At 42.4% G+C, this 26,003-nt stretch overlaps 1 protein-coding gene across 3 annotated transcripts in view; it reads left to right on the forward strand.

Annotated features, from left to right (window-relative positions):
* The window catches only part of AZIN1 (antizyme inhibitor 1), a 31,928-nt gene extending 19,100 nt beyond the window's left edge, over window positions 1-12,828 (forward strand). For 2 of the 3 annotated variants that reach the window (XM_030303747.1, XM_030303745.1), the window contains 9 exons: window positions 1,677-1,850; window positions 2,362-2,534; window positions 4,232-4,366; window positions 6,277-6,358; window positions 6,754-6,828; window positions 7,476-7,638; window positions 9,607-9,722; window positions 10,030-10,244; window positions 10,488-12,828. In XM_030303747.1, coding sequence (XP_030159607.1) covers window positions 1,677-1,850; window positions 2,362-2,534; window positions 4,232-4,366; window positions 6,277-6,358; window positions 6,754-6,828; window positions 7,476-7,638; window positions 9,607-9,722; window positions 10,030-10,244; window positions 10,488-10,599 — 1,245 coding nt within the window. In that variant the 3' untranslated portion in view covers window positions 10,600-12,828. The remainder of the gene's footprint in view (window positions 1-1,676; window positions 1,851-2,361; window positions 2,535-4,231; window positions 4,367-6,276; window positions 6,359-6,753; window positions 6,829-7,475; window positions 7,639-9,606; window positions 9,723-10,029; window positions 10,245-10,487) is intronic. The other variant, XM_030303748.1, reaches the window with a different exon arrangement.
* Window positions 12,829-26,003: the final 13,175 nt, after the last annotated feature.

Below are 26,003 nucleotides of genomic sequence, written 5' to 3' on the forward strand. Positions count from 1 at the left end.
TGGCTAAGAATTTGGTAACTTACACTGAAATGTTTACTCTCTGGCGCCAGATGTCAGCTTCTATTGACTCATATTCATTGCTACTTAAGATTATTTTTGTTATGTACTTACTAATAGAACTATCTTTGTTTATTACCTTGCTAATAAAATTTGTTGGAGCTAATTTCCCATTTCCCCAAATTTATTGAAAGATTTTCACGTTATTGGTGTTCAGTAATAGGATACCAAAGTACTTTTGTTGACCTTTACACGTGTGCTCCAGTCTCCCCACACCTCAGCAAATCTCTTTCCCCTGGCATCAAAATTTTGGGGAAAAAAGTGACACTTGTCATACTGTTCAGTCAATTGTATAGCCATGCCATTCTGCAGTTCCTTCTCTTAGGTCACTAGGAACCTCCTTGTGGAAGTATGCTGACCTTTCTCTTAGTCCTCTAACTTTTGCAACATTCTTTGTGGGTCAGATAATGATCTTCGAAATATTCCTTTCATTCATTCCTGTCCCACAATGTTGAATTATCCCACATTTAGTGAGGGTTAGTCTACAGCCCTCTTCTTTCCTAGCAGTGTCATCTAATTGTATGGTTCAAGGGTGGTTACAGCTGAAAATCTTGTTTTTTAATCCCAGTTTGCTGGTCGCCATAATAATTGCCTTATTTGTTTTTTCCATATTAAAGTAAAAATAAATTTTCTGTCTCTAGAACGTTAGGGATGGTATATCTTGAAAGAATGGAGTAATTTGAGTACAACTGTCCCATATCTGCTATGCAAAAACCTTAATTTCCAATCATGTCTATATCCTGATCAGTATTTTCCAATAATGTACATTTTCAAATGTGTATTAAGGAATAGAAAACAGTAATATTGTCTTGGCTTTTCAAACAATAGTTGTGTATTCTAAATAAGATTATTTGGTCTGCCATGTAACATTGAATGATTTATGCTCTCTCTGCCTGACATGTTACAGTCACTTCTCTTACCCTAGAGTAGCCATTTTAAAATTATTACAGATTTCCCCAGATCCCTAATTAAAATCTGTTTTCTTAGTTTTGAAGGAAGAATATCCTTATTCCAGTTCAGCTGGTATTTAGTGTACTTCTGTATTTTTTTTTAATATAATTTTGCCATCTCTGTATACAGACTACCAGCTTTGTCACCTTAAAGATCGGTTCCTAGTGTCCTTGCTTTCTTGTTTTACCATCCTGTCTTTACGTGCAGTTTATAATGGAGATACATAGCTTATTTTGGTTAGCATTCCTGATTCTACTCACTGTGTTAGGAAATCAGGTCCTGAACTACCAGAGTAGTTTTAAACAGTGTAGGAAAAAAGCATGGAAGGAAACAGGTGGTTTTCTTCTCCTTTACTCCCCCAAACTGAGGCAGTTGTAAAGTAGAAAGTCACTACACTTGATACAGTTTTTTAGAAAAAGCAAAGAAGAGAATATGTTATATGGCAGCATAGCACAGCAAAAAGTCAAGTTTTAAAAAGAAAAAGGTATTTGGATTCTCCTGTATTTGCTCTATTTAGCTTTAATTACTCTTAAGCCTTAAGTATAGTAGTGTGTGTAAATGTGTATTTTCGCTCCTTTATGGAGGAAAAGGGAGTTCTTTACTACTTTTGGTACTCTGTTTTCAATGGTTCCTTTATTATTTCTCTTTTTTGTGTGTGATCATAATAGACAGGGAAAAATGCATTTTTTGTGGGAGATCTTGGAAAGATTGTGAAGAAACACAGTCAGTGGCAGAATGTAGTGGCTCAGATAAAGCCATTCTACACAGTAAAGTGCAACTCCACTCCAGCTGTACTTGAGATTTTGGCAGCTCTTGGAACTGGATTTGCTTGTTCCAGTAAAGTGAGTATTTTTCATTATTTTGTCACTGAACTGCAACATTTTAGAACTCACTTTAACTTTTGGTTACAGCAGTTAGAAAAATTGCAAGGAAGTTTGTCTTTTGGATGTTTTTAAACTCTTGTGTAAATTCGCAGCCTGATGGAAATTTACAAACTTTTCAAGTGTACCAATGAAAGGAAAGTTTCAGTGAGATGAGATTTTGAAAAGCTTTATCTTTTGTCAATAACTTTTTATTTATTCTTCATTCTTAGGCTAGAGCTAGACCATTACTTCTGATAACAGCAAAATACTTCTAAACCAGATTTCTCTGGTGGTAATTATAGCTTTTAAAAGGATTTTTAACACAGAGTAGTGTTACCAGAATAAGAACTGTGACTTTATGCAATCCCAATTTAACTTAATATGATTTAAATTTAGCCAAAAAATAAAAGTTATAAAGTGGTAGTTGAATGAAAAGGGGTAATAGAAATTTTGCTTTTTAGATGACACTATTTAAAATATATTTTTATAGACTGAAATGGCTTTAGTGCAAGAATTGGGTGTATCTCCAGAAAACATCATTTACATAAGTCCTTGCAAACAAGTGTCTCAAATAAAGTATGCAGCAAAAATTGGAGTGAACATCATGACATGTGACAATGAAGTTGAATTGAAGAAAATTGCACGTAATCACCCAAATGCCAAGTAAGTGTGAAACTAAGTACATGGGAATATTTATCTTACTCTTTAGGGTTTGGGTTTGTCTTTGGCCTGGGAAAAGGCAATGCTTAGTAGAGTAGTGATTTGTATTGTAATTATTTTTTTAACTTATTTAATAAGTTCCTATATCGAAAATGCTGATAGCATCTTATTGGCTGCCTATTTCTGATCCTTCTTGTAGAGTTGGGAGGAGATAAGGGCAGTTTGGAATATGAATTTATAATCTTGAACTCGAGGAAGAAAATGGGGTTCTTGGGATAATAAAATGAGGGCCACAGCCTATTTTCATAATCATATCAACCCTACTAGTTGTCATGCTGGGAACAGGATATGTGTTGGTCAGCTTTTTTTCCTGGTTAGCTCAGGGTTTAATCTGCCTTTAGCTGTAGTTCTTAAATGGTTGTCCTTAGTGACAGTGTCTTAGGAGCCTACTCTGTAGATTCAAGGGGTTTCTTTTCTAAGGCCCACTCTTCTCTTTGCATAGGAAGTTTACTTTTTTTTTTTTTTTTGTACTTGTTCCTGCATGCATCTCAAGATTTTTTAAATTAAAATGTGTACTTTTTAAAAGCAAAAAGCAGATTTAATCTTGTCATGAACTGGTACGTCAAGAAGACCTTAGGATATACTAAAAGTATAGTGTATTAATACAAAATTGCTTGTTTTTAATGCATTGTGTTCCTGAAAATGTGTATCATATCCATATTTTTGTTGTATATTTATAATTTTCTTATTGACTTCAATGATACTCTTAGGTGTCCTGACAGGATTGATTACTCTAAAAAAACTTTGAATAAAGGCCTTTTGGGGAAAATTCTAGTGAACCACTTGTCTCTCTCAAAAAATCTTTCTGTTCTGTGATCTTTTAAAGACAGCAGTGATTAGGGATGTTTACCTTGTTAATTGTAAAGTGGATGTTATATTCTTGATAGAGCTGATTATTTATACCTATAGGAAGAATAATTTTGCTTTTATCAGACTTGGCCCCTCTGATCATCAGTCACTCATCAGGACTTCTTTGGGAAAACAGTTTTACAAACAGCATTTGTATATTTTGGGTTTTAGTAGTTTGTAATTACTGTGTGTCTCCTGAGACAGTCTTGATCATTTTGTCTTGGTTGTCATGATTTGGAAGGAAATACCAAATAGAGTTGAATCAGTATTTAAAAGGCTACTGTTTTAGATGCTTAAATAACTCCCAAGTTTGCCAATTTTCTGGTAAGATGTATGAGATTAATAGGAGTTCTCAGAATAAGTGGTGGAAATTTAGGTAGCTAGAACAATTTAGGAAATTTGAAACATTTAAAGCCCTGATGTTTTCATCCGAAAGACAATGATGGCATTGCTGTTCAATTTAGTCTTTCTAGGTGGTTTTATGGACTGATGGACTTCATTTGAAAGTAATGTCGTCTTTCATTACAGAGCCCAACTGACTCTTGCTGCTACAACAGAGTCTTAACTTCTGCATTTTCCAAATTCCCGTCCTTGTGAGCTTCATGCTTTAGGCCCTAATGGCTAGTTTTTTCTCTGTACAGGATTGTTTTTCATTAGGTTCACTGATTCAACCGTCGCTGGATTTGGGAGCACTGGCAACATAATCAACATACTTCTACAATCTTCAGGCTTCACATGTGCTGATGATGATGTAAACCAACTCTGCCCCAATCATCTTCCCCTTCTCTTAGGGTCTTACTACATATTGCAACAGAAGATAATATTGGAGGCGAAGAGGGTAACATGAAGTTTGGCACTACCCTGAAGAACTGTAGGCATCTCTTGGAATGTGCTAAGGAACTTGATGTCCAAATTATTGGGGTTAAGTGAGTATTTGTTTTAAATTTCATTTTATGGTGATAAATCTTTGTCTTTCTGATTTAAGACTTTTTGCACGAACTCTAATAGATTCAACTTTCAGTTTAATGTATTTTTTTTCCTTAGTCTAGGAAAAACAACTAAATATGCTTTATCCTTCATGTAATTTTGTGCCTATACCTTCCCCTTCCCTAAGAGATAAAATAGTAAATAAAAATTCAGTTAGTAATTTAAAACCCCCCCTTCTTTAAATTGAAGGGAGAGGATGTACTAGAATTCTAATGAATACCAAGATGGCATTCATTTGAGTTGTGTGCTTTTATTTTTTTTCCCATCTTTAAATTTTTTTCCTTTTCATCTTAATCTCTTGGCCACTCCAATAAATCAGACATTGTTCCACTTTTCTTGATTTTTTTTTTTTAATTTTTTTTTTAACGTTTATTTATTTTTGAGACAGAGAGAGACAGAGCATGAACGGGGGAGGGTCAGAGAGAGAGGGAGACACAGAATCTGAAGCAGGCTCCAGGCTCTGTGCTGTCAGCACAGAGCCCGACGCGGGGCTCGAACTCACGGACCGCGAGATCATGACCTGAGCTGAAGTCGGCCGCTCAACCGACTGAGCCACCCAGGCGCCCCTCACTTTTCTTGATTTTTATGTGTGTAGAAACTGAGGCCCAAAGAGATTTAATGATTTGATCATGATGTCAGAACTATGGTCTGGGTCAAATTTGGAGCACAGAGCTCCACGTTTTTTGAGTTGCCAGTCCATTGTTAGTCTCACTGCAATGCAAAGTCTTGCTTTTTAAGTTGTTCATAAAGATGGATAAAAAGTCACCACTGTTAAGTTTAATTCTGCCTTAGGTAACAATATTGACCAATTTGAGGGTTTTCGTATTTCTGTTTTTTAAGGTAACATTCAGTAAAATTGACTTTTTGGATTTGACTTTTTATGAATTTTAACAGATTCGTGTAACCACTGCCATAGTCTTAAGTATTCTGTTATGAGTCTCTAAGTTTCTGTTAATAAGTAGCATTAACAAGTGTTAGTGCTACTCAGCTGAATTAATGTACATTTGTATTTAAAATTTTTTTTTATGTTTATTTCTGAGACAGAGACAGAGCATGAGTGGGGGAGGGGCAGAAAGAGAGAAGGAGACACAGAATCCGAAGCAGGCTCCAGGCTCTGAGCTGTCAGCACAGAGCCCGACGCGGGGCTCAAGCCCACAAACCGCAAGATCATGACCTGAAGTCGGTCGCTCAACCGACTGAGCCACCCAGTACCTTTGTATTTTACAATAGACACGTTTTTATATTTTGTCAGATAAAATTGTACATTCAAATTAAAGATTTTGTGACCCAGTTTTATTAGTGGTGCTTGATGCTTCATATACATAAAAGCCTGTCCCTTTCTGATAGTTATGAAGCCTGACAGCTCATTGTTAAATTCTTTGTAAAATTACAGGGGCGCCTGGGTGGCGCAGTCGGTTAAGCGTCCGACTTCAGCCAGGTCACGATCTCGCGGTCCGTGAGTTCGAGCCCCGCGTCGGGCTCTGGGCTGATGGCTCGGAGCCTGGAGCCTGTTTCCGATTCTGTGTCTCCCTCTCTCTCTGCCTCTCCCCCGTTCATGCTCTGTCTCTCTCTGTCCCAAAAAAAAATAAATAAACGTTGAAAAAAAAAAATTAAATTCTTTGTAAAATTACAGTGTTACCCATACATTGCCTTTTCTTAAAAAACAAACAAAAAAAATCAACCAAACAAAAAAACACTGCTATCGTAACTTGGATAATTAGAGGCGTGTGCTTCCAGTCCTTTAAATATTTGGTAATGTTACGTCTGGTAAATGAGAACTGAAAAAGAATGACAGGAAGGACCTCTAAGATGTGCTGTTGCTTTAAATTTACTACTCTCTTTCTTCCAGATTTCATGTTTCAAGTACTTGCAAAGAATCTCAAGTATATGTACATGCTCTGTCTGATGCTCGATGTGTGTTTGACATGGCTGTAAGTTGTTTCCTTGCGTTATTTCGATGTTTTAAGCCAAGGTGTTATTTAAGACTAATATCCAGTGTTTTTACTACCTCTGAAGTACCCTCATATACTTAAAACATTTGCATCATTTTTTATAATCAGTTCCATACAGTCACATTTTTTAACTAGGTAAAGGGATGAAATAGTAATTTATTTGCATATGACTACAAGCCAGGACAGACCTCAGGAAGACTGTACTGTATACATATACCATTGAGTAAACCTTCTTCGGTTAATAGAGACCAAAGCACTTGCTATACTAAAGATTATAACAGATCTTATTTACCTCCTTGGGAAGGGGTGTTTGAAATGTCCTTGTAGCCATAACAATTTGGATAAGCATTTGAAGTATTTTTTCCTATCTCTAGGGAGAATTTGGCTTCACAATGAACATGTTAGACATTGGTGGAGGCTTCACAGGATCTGAATTTCAGTTGGAAGAGGTAAACTTTGTTCAGTGGATGGACGTGCTGGAATAATCTCATTCTTTACTAAAATGGTAGATATAGACTAGAGTTTAACAATGGCAGGAAATAAACCCTGTACTATCTGTTTAAAAGTGATTCTGGGGTACCTGGCTGGCTCAGTTGGTTAAGCATCCGACTTTGGCTCAGGTCATGATCTCATGGTCTGTAAGTTGGAGCCCCATGTCAGTTTCAGAGCCTAGAGCTGCTTCAGATTCTGGGTCTCCCTCTCTCTGCCCCTCCCCTGCTCTCGCTCGCATGCTCTAACAAATATTTTTTTAAAATTTTTAATTTGATTCTAAGATAAAGAGACAATGAGAAGACCTAGCTAACTTTGAAAAGCTTAATAAAATTCTGTGAACTCTAACATAACTTATTTACAAAAAATTTGTATACAGTTGCGTTTCTGCCCTTAGGGGTACTTGATGGCACAAATGAATTTATCATTTGGATAGTTTAAGCTGTTTTATCTAGATGTACGTTACTATTCACCTTCTTGCTCTCCCCTCGATCCCTCATTCTATAATATTTAGAAACTGATTTGCTAGGGTTAGATTATAGAACATGACTGTGATGAATTATCTAATTCAATATTGAAATCATAATGTGGGGTTTAAAATTTATAGGTTAATCATGTTATCAGCCCTTTGTTGGATGTCTACTTTCCTGAAGGATCTGGCATTAAGATAATTTCAGAACCCGGAAGCTACTATGTGTCTTCTGCATTTACACTTGCAGTTAATATCATTGCAAAGAAAGTTGTTGAAAATGATAAATTTTCCTCTGGAGGTAAGTTTTTCTTTTTCCCCTCCCCATTTTTGAGAGAGTGTGAGCAGGGGAGGGGCGGAGGTGGAGGTCAGAAGATCCAAAGCGGGTTCTCTGTTGACAGCTGGATGCAGGGCTCGAAATCACGAACAGTGAGATCATGACCTGAGCCCAAGTTGGACATTTAACCAACTGAGCCACCCAGGTGCCCCCTTATAGTTTGGTTTCTGTTAGATCAATTCATCTACAAATGAATTGAAATGATCAGATACTTGTCAAGTGTAAAATACTGTAGGACATGGACGTTTATATGTTGTGAAGGACCTCCTGAATCTAACTCTTGGTTCTGGTGTTTTGATAAGCATATTTTAGGTAAGCTTCCCCAGCTGATTGATTCTCCTATCTTGTTAAGAACCGGTGTTTTATTGTAATGTCTCTTGTCATGGAACTTTTACTCATGGGGGACAATGTACTTTATGCTTTCTTTCATAACAAGGGCCAACAGTCTTAATCTCTCTTGTCAAACCAACAGAAAGGCACTAGTCAGTCTGCCTTCCTGACAAATACTACTTTAAAAAATGTAGAAAGGACTGTTGAACATTAAGAAGACTTATTCCTATAGTTTTTTTCCTTAAGTTAACGGGAATAAGTTTTTTTTCTATAAATAGTCTTTTAAAAATTTCAAACTTGAAGAGCTGCAAGGATACAAGGAACTTTACATTTTGATCACTTGGTTAAGATGGTATCAAGTGAGTTTTCTTCATAATGAATTGGAAAGATCATTGTAAATAACCTTTTTCTCTCCATATTTTTACTTCATTATTCAGTTTAAGAATAGCTTTCTCTTTCTACCTTCCTACCTATTTATATTAGTTTAGACTCCTAGGTACTTATTCAATAGGTTATGTAATCTACTTTTCATTATTTACTGCCCAAAATTTGGGTCCTTTTGACGTGCCCCCATCATTTCCTGAGTGCTTCTTTACTTTCTGGTACATCAAGATGTTCCAAGCTCTTCTTACCCTGCCTCAGACCTGGAGTTGGCCATTTCTCCAAAGAGCTCCAATTCATTTTAATGGAGAGTGGTATTTTAAAAACCAAGAAGAGTATTGACCGTGTTCACTACTTCTGACATGTCCTTTTTATTCAGTGAGTACAGTCTTAAATACACGATCTGACAAATAATGAAGGCATATATTGACATCCCTATAAAAACATAAATTTCATATCCTAGAATTTCCCTCCAGTTTTGTTCCTTTGCCAGATAGCCACCATTCTGATGGTTTTTCCACCATATATTAGTTTGGGCTATACTCAAACTTCATATAAATGGAATCCTCTAGCATATATTTTAGGACCGCTCAGTATAGTGTCTGAACAATTTTTTTTTCACATTCAGTACTAATATTCCACTGTGAATATGCAATTGATTCATTCTCCTTGGCAGTGAATAACAATAACAACTGGTCGTTTCCAGTTGTGGGTTGTTAAGAGTAAAACTTAACAATCTTGTGTAAGTCTTATGGACATTTTTCATTTCATTGGGGGAAATGACTAAGAATAGAATTGCCAGGTCACAGAGTAGATGTTTCTGAAGATTTCAGTGGTATTTTATCCTCCTGGTGGTATATATGTGCAAGTTCTGATTGTTTCCCCGCTTTCATGGATGTTTTCAGTATTGTCACTTTTTAGTTTTCTCCATTCAATAGGTAGGTGGTGGTGATGGCTCATTGTAGTTTTAATTTGCATTTACCTGGTAACTTCTGTAGGGAACTTTTTTCATGTCTATTGGTTATCTTCCTGTATGAAATGTCTTTTCAGTTTTTTAGGCTAACAGTTTTAAAGTATGTCAGTATATTTTTTTTAAATTAAATATTTGGGAAATGTGAAAGCTGTAAGTCTGCTCTATAAATCTGTTTGCTATGCCTTGCATAGTAACTCTATTTGAAATTTCCATATAAATTCATCTTTGTTTTTTCTGCTTTATTTCAGTAGAAAAAACCGGAAGTGATGAACCAGCCTTCATGTATTATATGAATGATGGTGTTTATGGTTCTTTTGCAAGTAAACTGTCTGAGGACTTAAATACCATTCCAGAGGTTCACAAGGCAAGTTTTATTACAAATACCAGAGCTGCTTATTTGGCAGTTTATAAACTGAGCCCTTTTTTTTTTTTTTTTAAGATGCATCCCAAGTTTTGGAGATATACTTTAGGATGGGAAATGTTGCCCTTTTTTGAGGAGTTGCCCTCCTTAGATGGAGTTAAGAAGGAGCACCAGTGCCCCTGGCTCCAGGCCTGCCTTTCATAGGTGCATTGGGTCTGACTCAGTGAAAAATGCTCTCATCCTCCCTCGGATTCATTACCTGCATGAACACGAGTAAAAATTAATGAAGAAATAAAACCTTTTCCTACAGAAATACAAGGAAGATGAGCCTCTGTTTACAAGCAGCCTTTGGGGTCCATCCTGTGATGAGCTTGATCAAATTGTGGAAAACTGTCTTCTTCCTGAGCTGAATGTGGGAGATTGGCTTATCTTTGATAACATGGGAGCAGATTCTCTCCATGAACCATCTGCTTTTAATGATTTTCAGAGGCCAGCGATTTACTACATGATGTCATTCAATGATTGGTAAGGTATTGTTTTCATTTTAAAGCTGATTGGATATTTGAGATGACATAAGATGTTTGCTAATAATTTTAATTCTGTAACAAATGCCTAACAAGCAATAAATAGCAAAGTGCCCCTCCCTCTGTTAAGGATTATTGGAAGACTAGTTATATTTATAGTCTTGTCCATTTGTTATGTGGTAGTGTGGTCTTTGTGCTTAAATTTAGAATTACACTTTTTTTTTTTTTTTTTTTTTAATGTTAGGTATGAGATGCAGGATGCTGGAATTACTTCAGACACAATGATGAAGAACTTCTTCTTTGTGCCTTCTTGCATTCAGCTGAGCCAAGAAGATGGCTTTTCCTCTGAAGCTTAAACAGGCATCAATGCTTCTTTAGATCTGAAGTTGCAGGTTAAGCTTGTCTGGTCTACATTCCAGTGTGAAACAAATTCAAACAATCTTATTCTGTTAATTCTCTTGGAAACAAAATCTATTAGTAATAGCTGTTTGGGACCAGACAAAATCAGCTTTCATCTATAATTCATTGGGGGGTAATTGGGAGATTTAGATAATGTATCCAGATTTAAACTTAACCAGTTTGTCCTACCCCTTAAGCATTTAAAATAAAATATGCAACAAAATGGATGACTTAGTGGAGATGGAAGCCCATTAATTGGGTTCCCCATTAAATCGTTTACATACAAGTACACAGTTTTTATACTAAGGATTCATGTTAAAAAGTCTTGTAAAGTTAATGTCTTTCACCCAGATATATCAAATGTCAGTGGAAGACCAGTGTGACTTCATTAGATACGTTTAGTGTATTTAGAATGTGTAAATTTGTGCTTTGAACTGTAGTTTAATAAATGTAAAATTGCATCATAGTATTTGTTGTATTTGACCTAATGTAACCCTTGTATGATTGCAATAAAATTTTGTGTAGATTTTACTGTTTTTTCAGGCTAAAACTTTGGGAAAGGGGCTAGCTAGCAAAGGTAGTTTTGAAATAGATGTGTATATGGACTGTTTTGAAGGTTTTTTTATTTTTTGTTTTTCCTTTATAGCCCATTTAAGTTTAGTTTGGCTCAGTACATTTTTTCAGTTATTTAATTAGTAATTTAAGTAAAATGTTTGGTAAATCATTGTGAAGTTCAGATTCATTATGGAGAGTCGATGTGCAGTAAGCATGATGTTTTAACAATTTTAACACCAAAAATGTTAATTCTGCATAAACCGATTGTAATAATTAATAGGTGTTTCTGTATAGATAGAATGCATAGAATACCTTAGTAAATCTTTGAATTACAAATCTTTCGGCTGAAATGGAAGATTCTATTAAATACTTTGAATAAACTTGGGGGGAGGGAAATAAAATTGCAGAAGAGTCTGCAGCGCACTAAAACTTAAAGAAGGGCTACATCTATATCCAGAAACCTGATGCTCTTTTGCACGGAACATTATTTAAATTCAGAGTTGTAAGGGGGTGGGGTGAAGCACACCTGTTCTCAGTTTCTCAATTGCAATGATTTCAAACTTTAGGAGTTTGCTTTGTTTTAGTTACTCTCCATTCCTTGTTATTTCCCATTCAGCTTAGTAATTTTAATTCTTTTCATACTAAAATCTTGTGACTGGGGGAAGGGAGTTAGCGTTACTAACCTGACAGTTGTTGCCAGGCGTTTACGTTGTTCACTGCTAGTATATTAGTAATCCTAGATCTCAGAATCACAATAGTAATAAAATATAAACAACAGGGGTCATTTTTTCCTAACTTACTCTATGTTCAGATGTGGAATTTCTGTCTCCCAAGAGGAAATGTGACTTCACTTTGGTGCCAATGGACAGAAAATTCTACCTGTGCTACATAGGAGAAGTTTGGAATGCACTTAATAGCTGGTTTTTACACCTTGATTTCAAGGTGGAAAGAAATTGATCATGAATCTCTAATAAATTTCAATCTAAACCAGTAGGTGCTTAATATTTTTTGATTTGATTGATGCCCATTTGAATTTCATGGGTTCTATTAATTAAATTTAAGACCCCAGTCCATTGTCATCTAATTACCCTTGGACTTTACCAAGGCATAATATGGGGTTTTATGCAAAGTTCCAAGCTACATGCAACTTTTTTTAACCGTAATAAAGAGGAGGAATTCTTCCCAACCTTCTTTACATGTCGTGCTTTGTGGTCCAGAAATGACAGACCTTTTAGAAGATGGTACAACTTTGAGTTCTTGGCTTGAGTATACAGCTTTGAGTTTTCATGGCTTGTCAACTTTGCCATATTCATAGGAGAGCTGTTCGATGTATACAGCTCAGAGTAGCAAATATCACATGTGAATGAAATGGTAACCTTAAGAAATGTCTGTATTGTATTTGAAGACTGTTTGCCATAAAATCTGAGGTTTGAACTAATGTATTTCAATTTGGTATGCTAAAAAGTACTGAATTAATGTAACAATCTTTTTTTTTAAACAATATTGTAATCTCAGTTCAGAATTTAACTGAAAATATAAAACCCAAATGATTTCTATATAGTAAATTGAACTGTAAAGGTAATTTGTGTGTGATTCTGAATACACAGATAAAATGTTTTTATTCCTCCTTATGTTTTACTTTGGCTTCTATTGTGAAAGAGTTAATTCTGCATTTCAACTCTGAATATTACGAACTTCCAATTATTCTTTCAGAATCTTAATTATAAAGTAGCAAATCCGGTAACATGCTGGGCATTACACATGGAAGATTTTGGTAAAGTTCAATACATACGTGAGCACGAGTATGTTTCCAGGGCCACATTTTCTAGATTGATCCATTAATTCACCAGCCTTTTAATAATCTTAAACTGAAAACTAAATGAAATTGATTTATATGAATTAAAATAGATATTCCAAATAAAAGTGGGCACTGATAACATTCACTGAAAATACTGTGTTTAAAAAGCCACTGTTCAATCTTTTTGTCCCTTTTTGGGGACTTTGTGTTTTCTCACTGTTGATATTGGCCACTTGACCAGTTATATAGCAAGAATACTTGCTTAATTGACTAAAACAGTAGAAGAGGAGAAAAATCCGTAGTCTTGCCCATTCAAGTTGTGAATAAATCCTACAAATACTTTATAATTCCTGTCTTGTCCATGCTGAAGGCACAATAAAAGAATGGTCTATTCGCAGATTGAGGCTTTCATAATGAGAATAAACCTAGCCTAGGAATAAAAAAAAAAAAAAAAAAAACCTTGTTCTGGTCTTTTGATAGCAAAAGTACGAATTTCTGAAGCCTTTTTACTCTGCTGGGATTGAGATCAAATTTGTTAAGGATGGTTTGGAGTAGATTTTTTTCCCCTAGGTCTGTTGCTAATTCAGGATGGGGTTTCAAAAGTATAGAAATAGGAAAGCATTTTAAGTTTGAAGAAATTCTGGTAACGTATGATCATCAATTTGGGCAAATTAACTTGAAAAGTAGCAGTGCCTACTCTTTACTGAAGGACTTTGTTTTTCCTTTGCTTACTACAGATTGTGGGTGTTACATGTATCTTAATCACAGTTTTTTATCTTCACCCAGAATGCAGTGTAGATAGGGGAAGACAGAACTGCTACAGGCACTCTGTCCAGTGTTGCACAGTGGAAGGATTTGTTTTATCTGTTGAAAATGGCAAACTCTTTTTTTTAATGGCAATGAGTAGAAGGTTTAATCTACCCAACACGCTCATTTTGTGTGTTGTCTTGGAGCAGGTAAGAACCATCTCTTAACTTCTGAATCCCTTGACCTATCTTGACTTTAATTTCAAATGCATATTCATTGGTAAATGGTCTTTCTAATCCTGATTGTACCATAACACTGCTTATGCCTGTTAAAACCTGGGCAGTTGATGGCCTAGTGAGAAGATTACTACTGTATTAACTATGGGAAGTTAAAAAGAATCTGCAGTTGACCGATGACCTGATTGTGCATTGGCGTTCCCCCCCCCCCCCCGAAAGATTTTGTAGGAGTGCAAAAGAAAATCTTGTAGTAAACTAGTAGGATATTATTCAGATTCAATTTAGGGCCAGACAACTTAAAAGCTTTTCCTAAATAATGGTGCCAGACTGGTATATGCCTATATCTACAACTTTGACACCACCTCGATTTTTAGCAGTAGTATGCAGAAGACCTATGACTAAAGGTTAGGAATTTTAATTCTCTGGATTTTATTGATTTCCTCCCATCCACTTGGTGTCTCAAATTGCTTTCTAGGAGGTCTTCTCCGCTCCATATTCCAAGTCTATTTTTCACTTTGGCAACTTTTTAATTTCCAAGCTAAGGGTGCAGTATCTTTTATCCAGGAGACTGTCCCTGAATTCTTCATGACTTAAACCTACTCATATTTTTCCTTTTAAGTAATCAACAGCAATGAAGCAAGAGCATTTTCCAAGTTTAGTTTCCTCTAATTCTACAAGGATGCAGCACACTTGGGGCGGCTGGGTGGCTCAGTCAGTTGAGCTTCCGACTCTTGATTTTGGCTCAGGTCAAGATCTCCGGATGGTGACATTGAGCCCCGTGCTGTGGTCTGTGCTGTCTGTGGACCCTGCTTGGATTTTCTCTCTCAAAAAAAAGATGTAATACACTTCAAGAGTTTGCTGGGAGAGGGAGAACTTTAGTGGTTCCCAAAAGAAAAGCATTTAAAAATGTTTATGAATGTGTTATATCTCATGTTGCCCCAATAAGAACTGGGTTGAGAATTAGACTGAAGGGGGGGGGGGCATTAGGGTGTAGAGCTGGACATAAATTCATATTGAGGAAAATATTCCCAAATAGCATGACACGATTGCCCCCTCCCTTTTAGGTACATTTTTGCTCTAACTTGACATTCTTACTTAAACATGTTTACACTGAGGGGCACCTGGGTGAAGTCGGTTAAGCGTCCCCCTTTGGCTCAGATCTTGATCTCACCAGTCCAAAGTTGGTGCCCTGCGTTAGGCTTTGTGCTGACCGCTCAGTCTGGAGCCTGCTTTGGATTCTGTGTCTCCGTCTCTGTCAGCCCCTCCCCTGCTTGTGCTCTCTTTCTCTCAAAAAAAAAAAAAAAAAAAAATGATTGCACTGAAATTGTACCATGGGCCCTTGGGAAAAATGTGGGGTTCAGAGCACAACACTTTGTCCGTGCAATATTATCTTAACATTGATCCCTAATAAAACCAATCACCTTGGGACAAAGCGGTTTCAAAATACCTCCCAGGAGGGAGTAGGGTTGAAAAGTACCAATAATAAAGGATTAGGCTCAAGCCTTAGCTATCAGCAACCCTACTCTTGAGTGACGGCAGGTTTGCGGCAATCGAGAAGATTAAAAAGACAGACAATGGAGCTAAAAGCCTAGGCTTAAGCTGTGTAAGGACCAACATCTCAACAGCCTCGGGACACTATTGTATGACACAAATGAGAAGCTCCAAGTGTCCTAAGGGTTTCTCTCTAACTTCCTTGATTTCGCATTTGAAGAAATCTGGGATACCCAAATAGGTTAAGGAATTAGCCTGAGATTTTTAGGCTAAAACATGTCAGAGCAGAGATTTGAGCCTAATAACTTGATAAACCTGTGTCATTGTCTTCAATTGGGCTTCCCAGATGCACAGCCACATGCAGAATGTTGGTCAGAAGTGCTCTTGGGAGATGGGAGGCAGGAATGGACAGAGGAGGAAGTTGTCACAATGCAGTTCCAGAGGAGGCCTCAGCTGATGCTACAGGCAGTCCTGGAGCTAGGATGGCTCTTCAGAGTTAAAGCAAATTGAAAAGCGGGGGCTGGGACTTTGTATCACAGTATCAGCCAGTCACTGGCTGGCTACGGGCTGCACTTTGCAAGACGTAAGTTTGGGTGAGCAGTTCCCTGTGGCAAAGGACAATTCTCTGGAATTGTGAGCCAATGTTGTGAGCCAATTCCAAGTGGAGAACGAAGCCATTAGCTGCGAGTCTTAAGCCGTTAGTTGTGAGTCTTAAGACGCACCTGATACTCCTGGTAGAAACCTTGGAGGAGCACCACAGTATCCGGTCCTTAAAAGAAAAAGGCTAGATCGTGTTTAATGTCTGTTTAAGGTCAAAAGCAGTTTCTGTTAAGAAGGCTAGCAGCTGCTAGGGCTGCTGTAACAAAGTACCACAAATTGGGGGCCTTCAACAACAGAGATTCATTCATTGTCTCGGTCCTAGAGGCTAGCATTCCAAGGTCAGGGTAAGTGTTGGTTGCTTCGAGGGCTGTGAGGGAAGGATCTGTTCCCTCTTTCCTTACCTTGTAGATGGCCATTTTCACGTACACCTAGCATTCTCCCTGTATGTGCGTCTGTGCCCAAATGTCCCCTTTTGTAAGGACACCAGTTACATTGGATTAGGGTCCACCCTAGTGACCTCATGTTAACTTCAATTACATCTGCAATTACCCTATTTCCAAGTAAGGTCGTATTCTGAGGTACTGAGCATTAAGACTTCAACATGAATTTTAGGGGTACAAAACTAACAACAGGTATGCTGCCAATCCGAATGGGGCAACACCTTGACCCTGGGACCCTGGCCTCACTGCCTCAGTGTGCCTGCCTGTCCACTCCTTTCCTCTCAGCGGCTGCTCCTTTCTTCTGTCCCCTCCCTTTCCGTTGCCTGTTCCGTTCTCCAGCTTTCCTTCTTTCTCTTGTCTGTCTTCCTTTTTTCCTACAGAGATCTTTGTTTTTTTCCCATTATGAAGTGATTTTGTTATAAAAATTCCAATAATACAGAAAGGTATAAAGAAGACCGTTTTTAAAAATCACCTGAAAACTCTTGACAAATGCTTTTAATGCCGTGTGGTGCTGGCTTCCAGACACCTCCGTTTCCACCTCAACATTCCAGCCCTCTGTTTCCTCCTGGGAAAAGTATGGCTTCATTAACACTTGAGGGCCCAGCATTTTACTTCTGCCATTTCCAATCGTTTTTTTCCTCCAATAGTGCAGTGAACTGGCTTTGAGTGTTACGGGGGTCTGTGGCTCCGGAGAAGAAAATCCAGAGAGACGCTCTGAAGTGAGACCACCCCTCAGGTAAGCCCTCGGGTACACCTGGAAATGGTGGGTTCGAATTGTACCAAAGGGGTGTGGCTACTTTGCAACTCTCCAGATGGTTCTCTAGGGGAATGGGAAGCCCAGGGTGCAGACCTCCATGGCCTAGCCCAGAGGGCACCTGTAGCTGAGGGCATGAGACTCTGTCCAAGAACTAGTTTCTTCAGTCTGAGTGGCCACTTTTCACTCCCAGCATTTTAACGTCTCCCCCCTCCCCCCGCCGTAACCCAGCCCCCAGACCAGCAGCTCAGAAGGCCCTCACCCATTTCCTTGTACCTCACTCACCATTCCCAGCTCCAGCCTGCTGACCACCTCCACGTACTGCGTGACCCAGAGGATACGCAGCACCAGACTTACCCAGACACCCAGGTGAGGGCAACAGGCACACCAGAAACCACGCCTGGTTCTAGAGACTTGCCAGTTTGACTCCCTCCTGTCTCTTCACTGGACTATTGCAATAGTTCCTACCTGGTCTCCTTGCCCCTAGAACTCCCCCTCAGCCCACCATCCTTAGGGCTGCAAAGTGGGCTTCTGTCACTGGTCTGATGGGATGACTGGGCCGCTTTACAATCTTCTGTTTGGGAAGATTCTGTTTGGGATCTGTGCTCTCCAGGCAGGCCTCAGTTGGCCTTAGGAACCATCTTGTTACCCATCCCATGAGATCCCTCATCACCTGTCAAATAGCTTGATTCCTGCAGGGCAAAGCTTGAGGGAGGGTCCAACTTCATCACTGATTCATTCACTCGGGTGATCATTTATTCTCCATTTATTTTTGATATTTAGAGGCCAGACACTCTTAACACTCGGACAACAGTAAACAAAATAGCCCTAAATCGCTGCCCACGTGGCACTTCCCTTCCAGGGAGCCAACTGACTTCTTTCAACTGACTTCTAGATAATGTCTGACAGACAAACCAGCTTCTGCTGGATCTTTGGACCTGGCGGAGCAAATGGTCTGACCCTGTAGGTGCCCCATATCTCTCGTCCAGGATGCCAGGCTGGGCAGGAGGAAACGACAATAATATCCACACAACCCCAATCACGTACCAAGCAAACTGCAGGTAACTCTGTATCATAGCCCCCACCCCTCTCTGCTGGCAAGTTCCTCTCCCAGCCTGTGACCCTAAAACAGAGCCCCGCTTCCCCCCACTCTGGCTTTGGCTGATGTCTGACACAGAGCTCATAAAGCAGTGGAGCTTGAGAATGTGGATTTGGGGCATTGCATTCCAACTTTATTTCTAACACTTACTAGCTGTGTGCCCTTGGATGAGTTATGTAACCTCTCTGAGCCTCAGTTACCTCTTCCATAAAAAGGGCATATTATTTAATGCTGCATAGAAAATTGCCCTCAAACTCTCTGAGCTTCATTTCCCCACCTACAAAAATTGTAAGAATTCAATGAATTTTGCATTTAGTGCTTAAAAAAGTGCCCAGTGTATAGTAAAGTTTCGATACGTGGTAGCCATTACGTCTCCCTTGTTTCTGCTCACTGAATTTTAGCTTGATGTATCCTGGGGTTCTGAACCCTCTCATTCCTGATGACTCCTGGATAAGAAGTTTAGGAAGGTGACGGGGAGTCTGTGTGAAATACGATGACTCCAACTTTTCCCAAAGATTTGAAAAAAATATTTTTCATGTAAGCTAGAAACTAGATAAGGAAAACGGCAATGAAGTGGGGCGTTGGGGGGGGGACCTTAAAAATGAGATAAAACGAAGGTGGGGTTAATACAAAAGTGATCATTATAAGGTCCTGATAAAGATTGGCCCCGTTTTGGCTCAGGGATTCCTAGCAGCCATAGAGGAAAATCACATCTAAGTCAAATTTTTAAAGAAGTTTAACAAAATTTAAAGCACCTATAGGTGATGAGTGAGGCTTTCTTGGCTTCCTTTTTACAACGCAGAGCGCAGCGATAAGGGTAATGAAGCTCAACAAGTTTTCTCCGATGAGGACCCAGACGGGTCTATGATGGGAAAAATTCTGGTATCTCACGCGGTGCACCACAGCTTAAAATTTACGGGGAGGATGGCAGTGACAGATATTCCCACTAGATGGCGCTCGTGGATTACCTTTTGCTTAGTGCCTATGACGTTACCCCATTTTTTCCCCCAATGTGCTTAAGCTGATTTCACTTAATATTAAGTTCTAATGTTCTTTCATGTTTCTGAACTTCAAGAGTGCTCCCGCCTTTCCACCCTTTGCATTGCTACAGTGGGGTTTGTAGTGGGGAGGAGCTAGGAGGAAGGGGGCATTCCTGCCTCACTTTTCCCACCCTCCCCCATATACCCACTACTAGAAGCAACAGCCTTTGCCACTGTAAATCCCAAACTAAGTGCAGGTTTCCAGGTACTGTGACAACTTCTGGACCCCTGAGCCCAATGTGAGCTGGTGTTCCTGGGTGTGAGAAAATGTAATGAAAGGCTAGAAGACCTGGATGCTCAAGGGATGTGGTTGGTAAACTTTTGCGTGGCTTTTTCCAGGTGGGTTTTGAACTCCTTCAAGCTAGAATGCCAGGCCCGCCAAGGACAGGCGTGTGGCCCCACAAGCCAAGTTTACTTAGCTTGACACATGCAAGGAACTCCTACACCAGGCAAGCCTCCAGAGCCTCTCAACCTGATAAGGTTAGGATGGGCTTTACGGAGGTGGTTGAGGCACTCATAAAGCACGGAACCCTTAGGACTGGTTGGTTGGTTGGTTGGGAGAAAGGAGATTTTTTGCTGATTGGTTCGGGCTCGAAGAAGGGACCTTTTATCTGTGGGGGAAAGTTCCCTGTGTGGTTGTGGCTTTGCGAGATCCATGGGTTTGTTTTTTGTGATTTAGGAGTTAAGATCTTGAAGGCATTCAGTGAATTGGTTTCTCAGTGTGCCATCTCCTGAGGACACAGCTACATCTTTTACGTATCCCCAGAGCCCGGCACATAACAGATGCTCTTTGTCGGAACTCACAAACTCCCCCTCCTTTCTCTGCTTCTGCTTCTCTTCCTGGGCTTGTCCTGAGATGGGTGAGCAGAACGCCACACGCTACCCCAGAGGTGAGCAAACAGGGAGGGTAGCCATCATCTGTTCATTCACATGTTTATCGAACACATATTTATGGCTCTGGGCCAGGTGCTGGCAACACCATTATGGGCAAACCAGAAGTGACAGTATCCTGAGGGAGATGAGTGTCGAGCCAATACATGGAAGACTACGAGAGTCACGGTTATGGAGGAGTAGCGCCTGGTGTTGAGCATTCGATGGGGCATTTGGCTTGATCACAAAGATTTCCTGGTTAGAGAATAGTTGCACTGAGATGTGAAGGAAGAGTGGGAGTTAAACAGGTGAAGAGATGGAGGGAGAATGGTCCATGTAAGGGGCACAGCTTGTGCAAAGGTCCTGGGGTGGAAACTTGAGGGACTGAGGAAGGCGGCCAATTATAGAAGCCTTATAGAGGCTCATAATGCAGTCACCATGCATTTTTATTCCAGGAGAAATGGGAAAGACGTTACCGTTTTTATAGCTACGGGTGGGGTGCGCCTCAGAGCTGTCAAACGATGTGCGTTTTGCAGGTCACGTGCCGCAGAATCCGAGGTGAGCTCGTATTCCTGGGCAGCTGCTCCTGGTGGCCCTGGAATGTGTCTATGTGTGACATAACTGAGTTTGTATTTCAAAGGCATTCGTCACGTTGCATTGTGGAGAAAGGACCTGAGTAAATCGAGAGTTGGAAGTGGAGACTGGTTAGGCCCTTGCATTGGCGGAGGTGGAGGTGGAGAGCAGGGAAGGGTGGGAGGGCTGTTTCAGAGGTAAATGGGCAAAGACGTGAGATGAGTCCCAAAAGAGGCTGGAGGAAAAGGAAGCAGAAGATGCCCGAGTTTCTAGCTGGTGTAACTGCATGGATGACAGGCTTCATCACTGACACGGGTCCCAACAGAAGAGGACCAGGGTTTGAGGGGAGGTTTGTGAGTGTGGTCTTGGGCATATCACATTTAAGGTAAATTTGGGGGTGGGAATCAAGTGGCAATGTCGGTAGGAGGTTGGATCTTCAGTCTGGAGCTTGGAGAGATGCCAGACACAAAGGCCACAGAGATGAATGCCTTGGTTCCCATACCTTTCTTGAGAAGTTACAGCAGTGTCCTTTTTGTCCCGGTAGTGCTCTGGGAGGGTGGGGGTGTTCGGGGGAAGCTGGGCTCCTCTCTTTCAAAATCCCCAGGGAAGGTCCACTGGGGCCAGCTTCGCCCTGGAAGCGAGTCCAGGAGGAAGACGTGACCGCACACGTGCTGAGGTCCATTGGTTCGAAGGCAGCTGCGAGTAGGGAAGGAGGTGTGACCACGTCCAAAAGCCCAACCCCACTAAATCCCACTCCTTCACATCCCACATCCCAGATTCAATCACATCTCATCAGTTGGCACCTCAATTGTCTGGAGTTACGAGGCACACCGAGGGTGCAAGAGACAGGCGCACGGGAAAGCATGAGCTCATAGCAGAGACTCGTGTCGTCTACCCTCGGGTGTGGCCAGAGGTTAGTGCAGGGTCCGCAGTGTCTACAAATTCAAAATTCAAATTGCTCGGGAAACCCAAAGTTTTTAGTTTGGTTTGGCGAAAACCCATTTGGCCTCAAAACTTGACTGAACTGACATGCAGCTGTTTATGGTGTTTGTGTATCCTACTTGGTGTGAATAGCCATGCATTTTGCTGCAGGAATCGTGTGTTTGATTACAGGGTGTTGTCCAGATTCCAGGTGTGTGTGTGGGGGGGGTACCTTATATGTGTACTGTGAATACCTGTGAACCCCAAGCACATCTGCTACGAGGGCTAGTGGACCGTTTTACCATCAATCCCTTTCATACTCACATCTGTGGGGTCAGGGGATCATAAAAGAAAATTTAAGCATGATAACAACGACGATCCTGATAGCGTATAAAGCCCGATCCCCTGTAGATAGAGACAAATGGTTTCTCAGCATCTAGAATGCTGCCAGTGTTCTAAACACTGAGGACGGAGCAATGAATAAAATAAGGCCTCTGCGTTCACAGAGCTGGCAATATTGTATTTTTTATTCTATAAAGAGTGCACACACACAGATTTGCCGATGTGAAGCACCGTAAGGGTAGACATGAAAACAACTAACAGTGTTCCTTTCTAGATACAGGAACTATGAGTGATTTTATTCTTCTCCAAATTTCCAAATTTTCCTGAAATGCCGAGGACTCGCTTTTGAAATCGGATTTTTTTTTTGGGGGGGGGGATTATGATCTTTAATTAACCAGTAGTTTCTACTGACCAGACCCGAGCAGCCCCCTCAGTGTCCAAAGGCCGGTCGTCGCTGTAGGTGCAGGTGGGGCCCGCGTGCAGTTCTGAGGCTGTACCAGCAGAGGGCGCAGCGCCCCCTGGGCTCGGGGCGGGGCCGCGGCGGCGCTTTTCTCCCCAGCAACACCGGCCCGCGCGCCGCTCCAGAAGCGCGGCCTCGCGGCTTCCCCGGCGGGGCCTCCCCTCGCCCCGCCCCCCGCCCGCGGAGCGCCCGGCAGGGGCGGTGGCCACGCTACTGCGGCCCTGCCCACGCCTCGCCCCGGGGGCTCGGGCCGACTGGGGCACAGTGGGCGGGGCCCGGCCGCGCCCGCGCCGAGCGGGAGGGAAAGGGGGCTGAGCGCACTGACCCGCCCGTCCGGGCCGCCTCTCCTTCCCCTGCCCCCTCCGCCCCCGCCCCGCCCTTCCCCTCCCCTCCCCCGGCCCCCGCCTCTCGGCCGGGTCGGCGGGGCAGCGGCTGACTAGTACTTTGGAGCCGAATGGGGAGACGTGACCGCCGAGACGCGGGCGGCGCGGAGAGCAGCCGCGGGGGCGGGAGAGGGAGGCTGAGTTTCTGGGCACCTGGCGGCCGGGCCGGGTGGGGAGGGCAGCGGCCACCCCCACCGCCAGCGGCCGGTTCCCAGGGGAAGGGGAAGGGAAATGGGCTCCTCCCCGGCGCTCGGGGCCCCGGCCCTAGGCTTGGGCTTGTGCGCGCGCGGCGAGAAGGTGCGTCCTGTTTGCCCCGCCGCGCCCTGGGCCGCCGTGCAGCCCGGAGGGCCAGACCTGGGAGGGCGCCCGGATTACCGGTCCCGTCCGCAGTAGGTGGTCGGGCCTGGCCTCGGGACGCGACGGGGGAGGGAACCGGTGGCGTCCCCTCCAGACACAGTTGTTTCCCAGTGGTACCTCTGTCCAGCCTCAAGTTTCTTATCTGTAAAATTGGAGCTTCCACACCGGGAGGCTTGCGACGCTGTAAATAGAGGTGCCCAGTAGAATCCAGAGGGAGAACAGAATTGTCCATGCGGAAATCCGACAAAAGGCCGTCTCGTGGCGCCACTGCTGCATTTCTCGAGACCTTGGACAGTCTCTAGCTTGCCTTCAGTTTGGCCGGGAAAGACCTTCCAATAACCACTGGTTACCTTTGTAGCATTTCCTCTAGCGTGATGGGGATTCAAAGGGAGAAGAGTGTCCAGCATGTCAATGACTCCCCTTCGGTTTAATGCCCCCACCGTAGGATTAAGTATGGCCTCTCTAGGACTCTGGGTGCAAGGCTTGAGATGAAAAACGCAAAATCCTTGGATATTAGAAGAGTCAAAAGGCGGGGAGAGATGGCCACACTACTTTCAACTGCAGCTCTTCCAGATTCCAGACTCCTTCCTGCCACTTGCCGCTGGACGTGGCTGCTTCACCAAATTACTGAATGTCTCTCACCCTCAGTTTTCTCAGCTGTCAAATGGGAACAACACTGCTTGGTGGGGACAGGGTCAGGTGCTCAGGATGGATCTCAAACTGTTAGGGACTCCATGAGTCCTATAGGCAACATTGTCATTTGTCAGGAAATTCTCCCTTTAGGTCTAAATCCTCCCTGGACTCAAGGCCATAATTCTGCTTCTTAGTCCTGGGAGAGGTTGGCTGGTTACCCTCTTGTTAATCGATGCCATTTCCCTTGCAGCAGGGAGGCCACTGCCAAGTTCCTAAGCCTGACCTTCCTACCACAGGGCCTTAGATATGACTTCAGGTTCCTCCCCAAAGCTGTGGACTGGGGAGGTGGGGGTGGACAAATACCGAGGGAGTTGTGAGGCCCAGATTTGGAGAGTTTTCCTACATTTGTGAAAAGAGTTACTAGCAAAACAGGAAGAAGAGAATGTTTACTGAAAACCTTCCCTATGCTGAGGTGACTTAGCTCAAGATCCTCACAGTGTCAGGAACCATCCCTACCATTTTGCCTGTAAGAAAGAGAGGACCTATAGGCCGGATCCCCAGTCTATCCCCAGTGGTCCTCTTCTACTTCCGAGGGCCAGTGTGGCAGGAGATGGTGCCACATCTAAGCCCCCTACCAGGCATGTGGAGTCAATGGGACCTGCAGGCAGGTCCCACTGACGCCCAGTTCTGCTGGTGGGGCTCATGGTGGCTAGCTATCACTGGCTCTTAAAAGGCCAGTTCGCTCTTGGGAAGCAAACAGAAGCCTCACCCTCCCTTCCTGTTGGAAACTTTGGGCTCAGCTACAGAGTGGATGCCTGGGAAACACATTTCAACTCCAGCTTCAGGGAGTCCGACTGCTCCTGGAGACCTGCCAAGGCCGTTCTCCGGGTTTGTCGGAGTTGGGAAGTCTGAAGGCCAGGAGGCCCCACTCTGAGGGTGGGCCTGACCTGGACGCACTCAGTGGTGACATCTGCATCCGTACTTTTTATCCCTGGCTGCCCATTGAAAGAAAGCTGATGCCTGGGCTCCACCCCAGAAAAAGGAAGTAGAATTTCAGGGAGGGGGGCCCATGCATCTAAATTTTTGTTTTCGGAAGCACCCCCAGGTGATTCTAATGTGCTGGGATCGAGAAACACTGAGGGAGATCAATACATATAGATAGTGATCAAGGGACAGAATAGGAAAGTTTGAAATCTGAACAAAAGAGGATTTGCATTAGACACCAAGTAATAAAAGCCATCCAAAGCAGGGAGGTTCCAGCAGCTGTGACTGAGCAGGACTATGGAATTCTTGGAAGGAATCCATCTGTCTGGGAACTGGCATGACTCGGTGCCCTGGGGCAGAGGGCGGAACCCTGTGGCTCCAGGTCCCTCTGGGCCACTGTGCCTGCTTCTGAGATCCACATCTGTCTGCTGGGCCAAGCCGCTGATGCTCCTGTGAGCCTCCGTTCTTCCGGTCCAACTAGATTGCTTGCCATTCCCAGAACTCACCCTGCTCCTTCCCGCCTCTAGGTTTTGGTTCCAGGCATTTGTTTCTGTCTGGAATGTCCTTTCCCCATCTGTTCAAATCATTCCTCTTCAAGGTCCCTACCCTAATGCCAGCCCCACCAGGGAGCCTCCACCAGGGTGTCTGTGTGCTCTTGTTACCCCTGACCCCCATTCTGCTCAACGTGTGCCCTGGGTGCCTCCCTGGTTAGGTTGTATGTGCAGAGTGAGAACCATTAGACTCTTCTGTGCCTCTTCTTCCCCCACTTGTCACAGGGGATGGGGAGCGCCTTGCATAGAAGAGTCTCATTTCTTGAATGCTACAGAATTTATCCCTGTTGCAGGACAGGGTGGACAGTCACCCAGAGAAATTCTCCTGGCTCATGAGCCTTCCTGAAGTTCTCTGGTCCCTCTGTTCAATTTTCTGAGAGCCACGGGGTCTTGTAGGTAGCCAACAGTGACAGCAAAGCCCTGGAACCAGGCCTTGACCCAGCACGTGGTGGCTACAGCACCAGGGTAGACGCCCCAGGAGAGGGAAGGGGTATAAAGAGTGAGGCCAGGAATGCACGGTCGAGGAC

The sequence above is a fragment of the Lynx canadensis genome, chromosome F2 (genome assembly GCF_007474595.2).
Source record: "Lynx canadensis isolate LIC74 chromosome F2, mLynCan4.pri.v2, whole genome shotgun sequence".
Lineage (NCBI taxonomy): Eukaryota > Metazoa > Chordata > Mammalia > Carnivora > Felidae > Lynx > Lynx canadensis.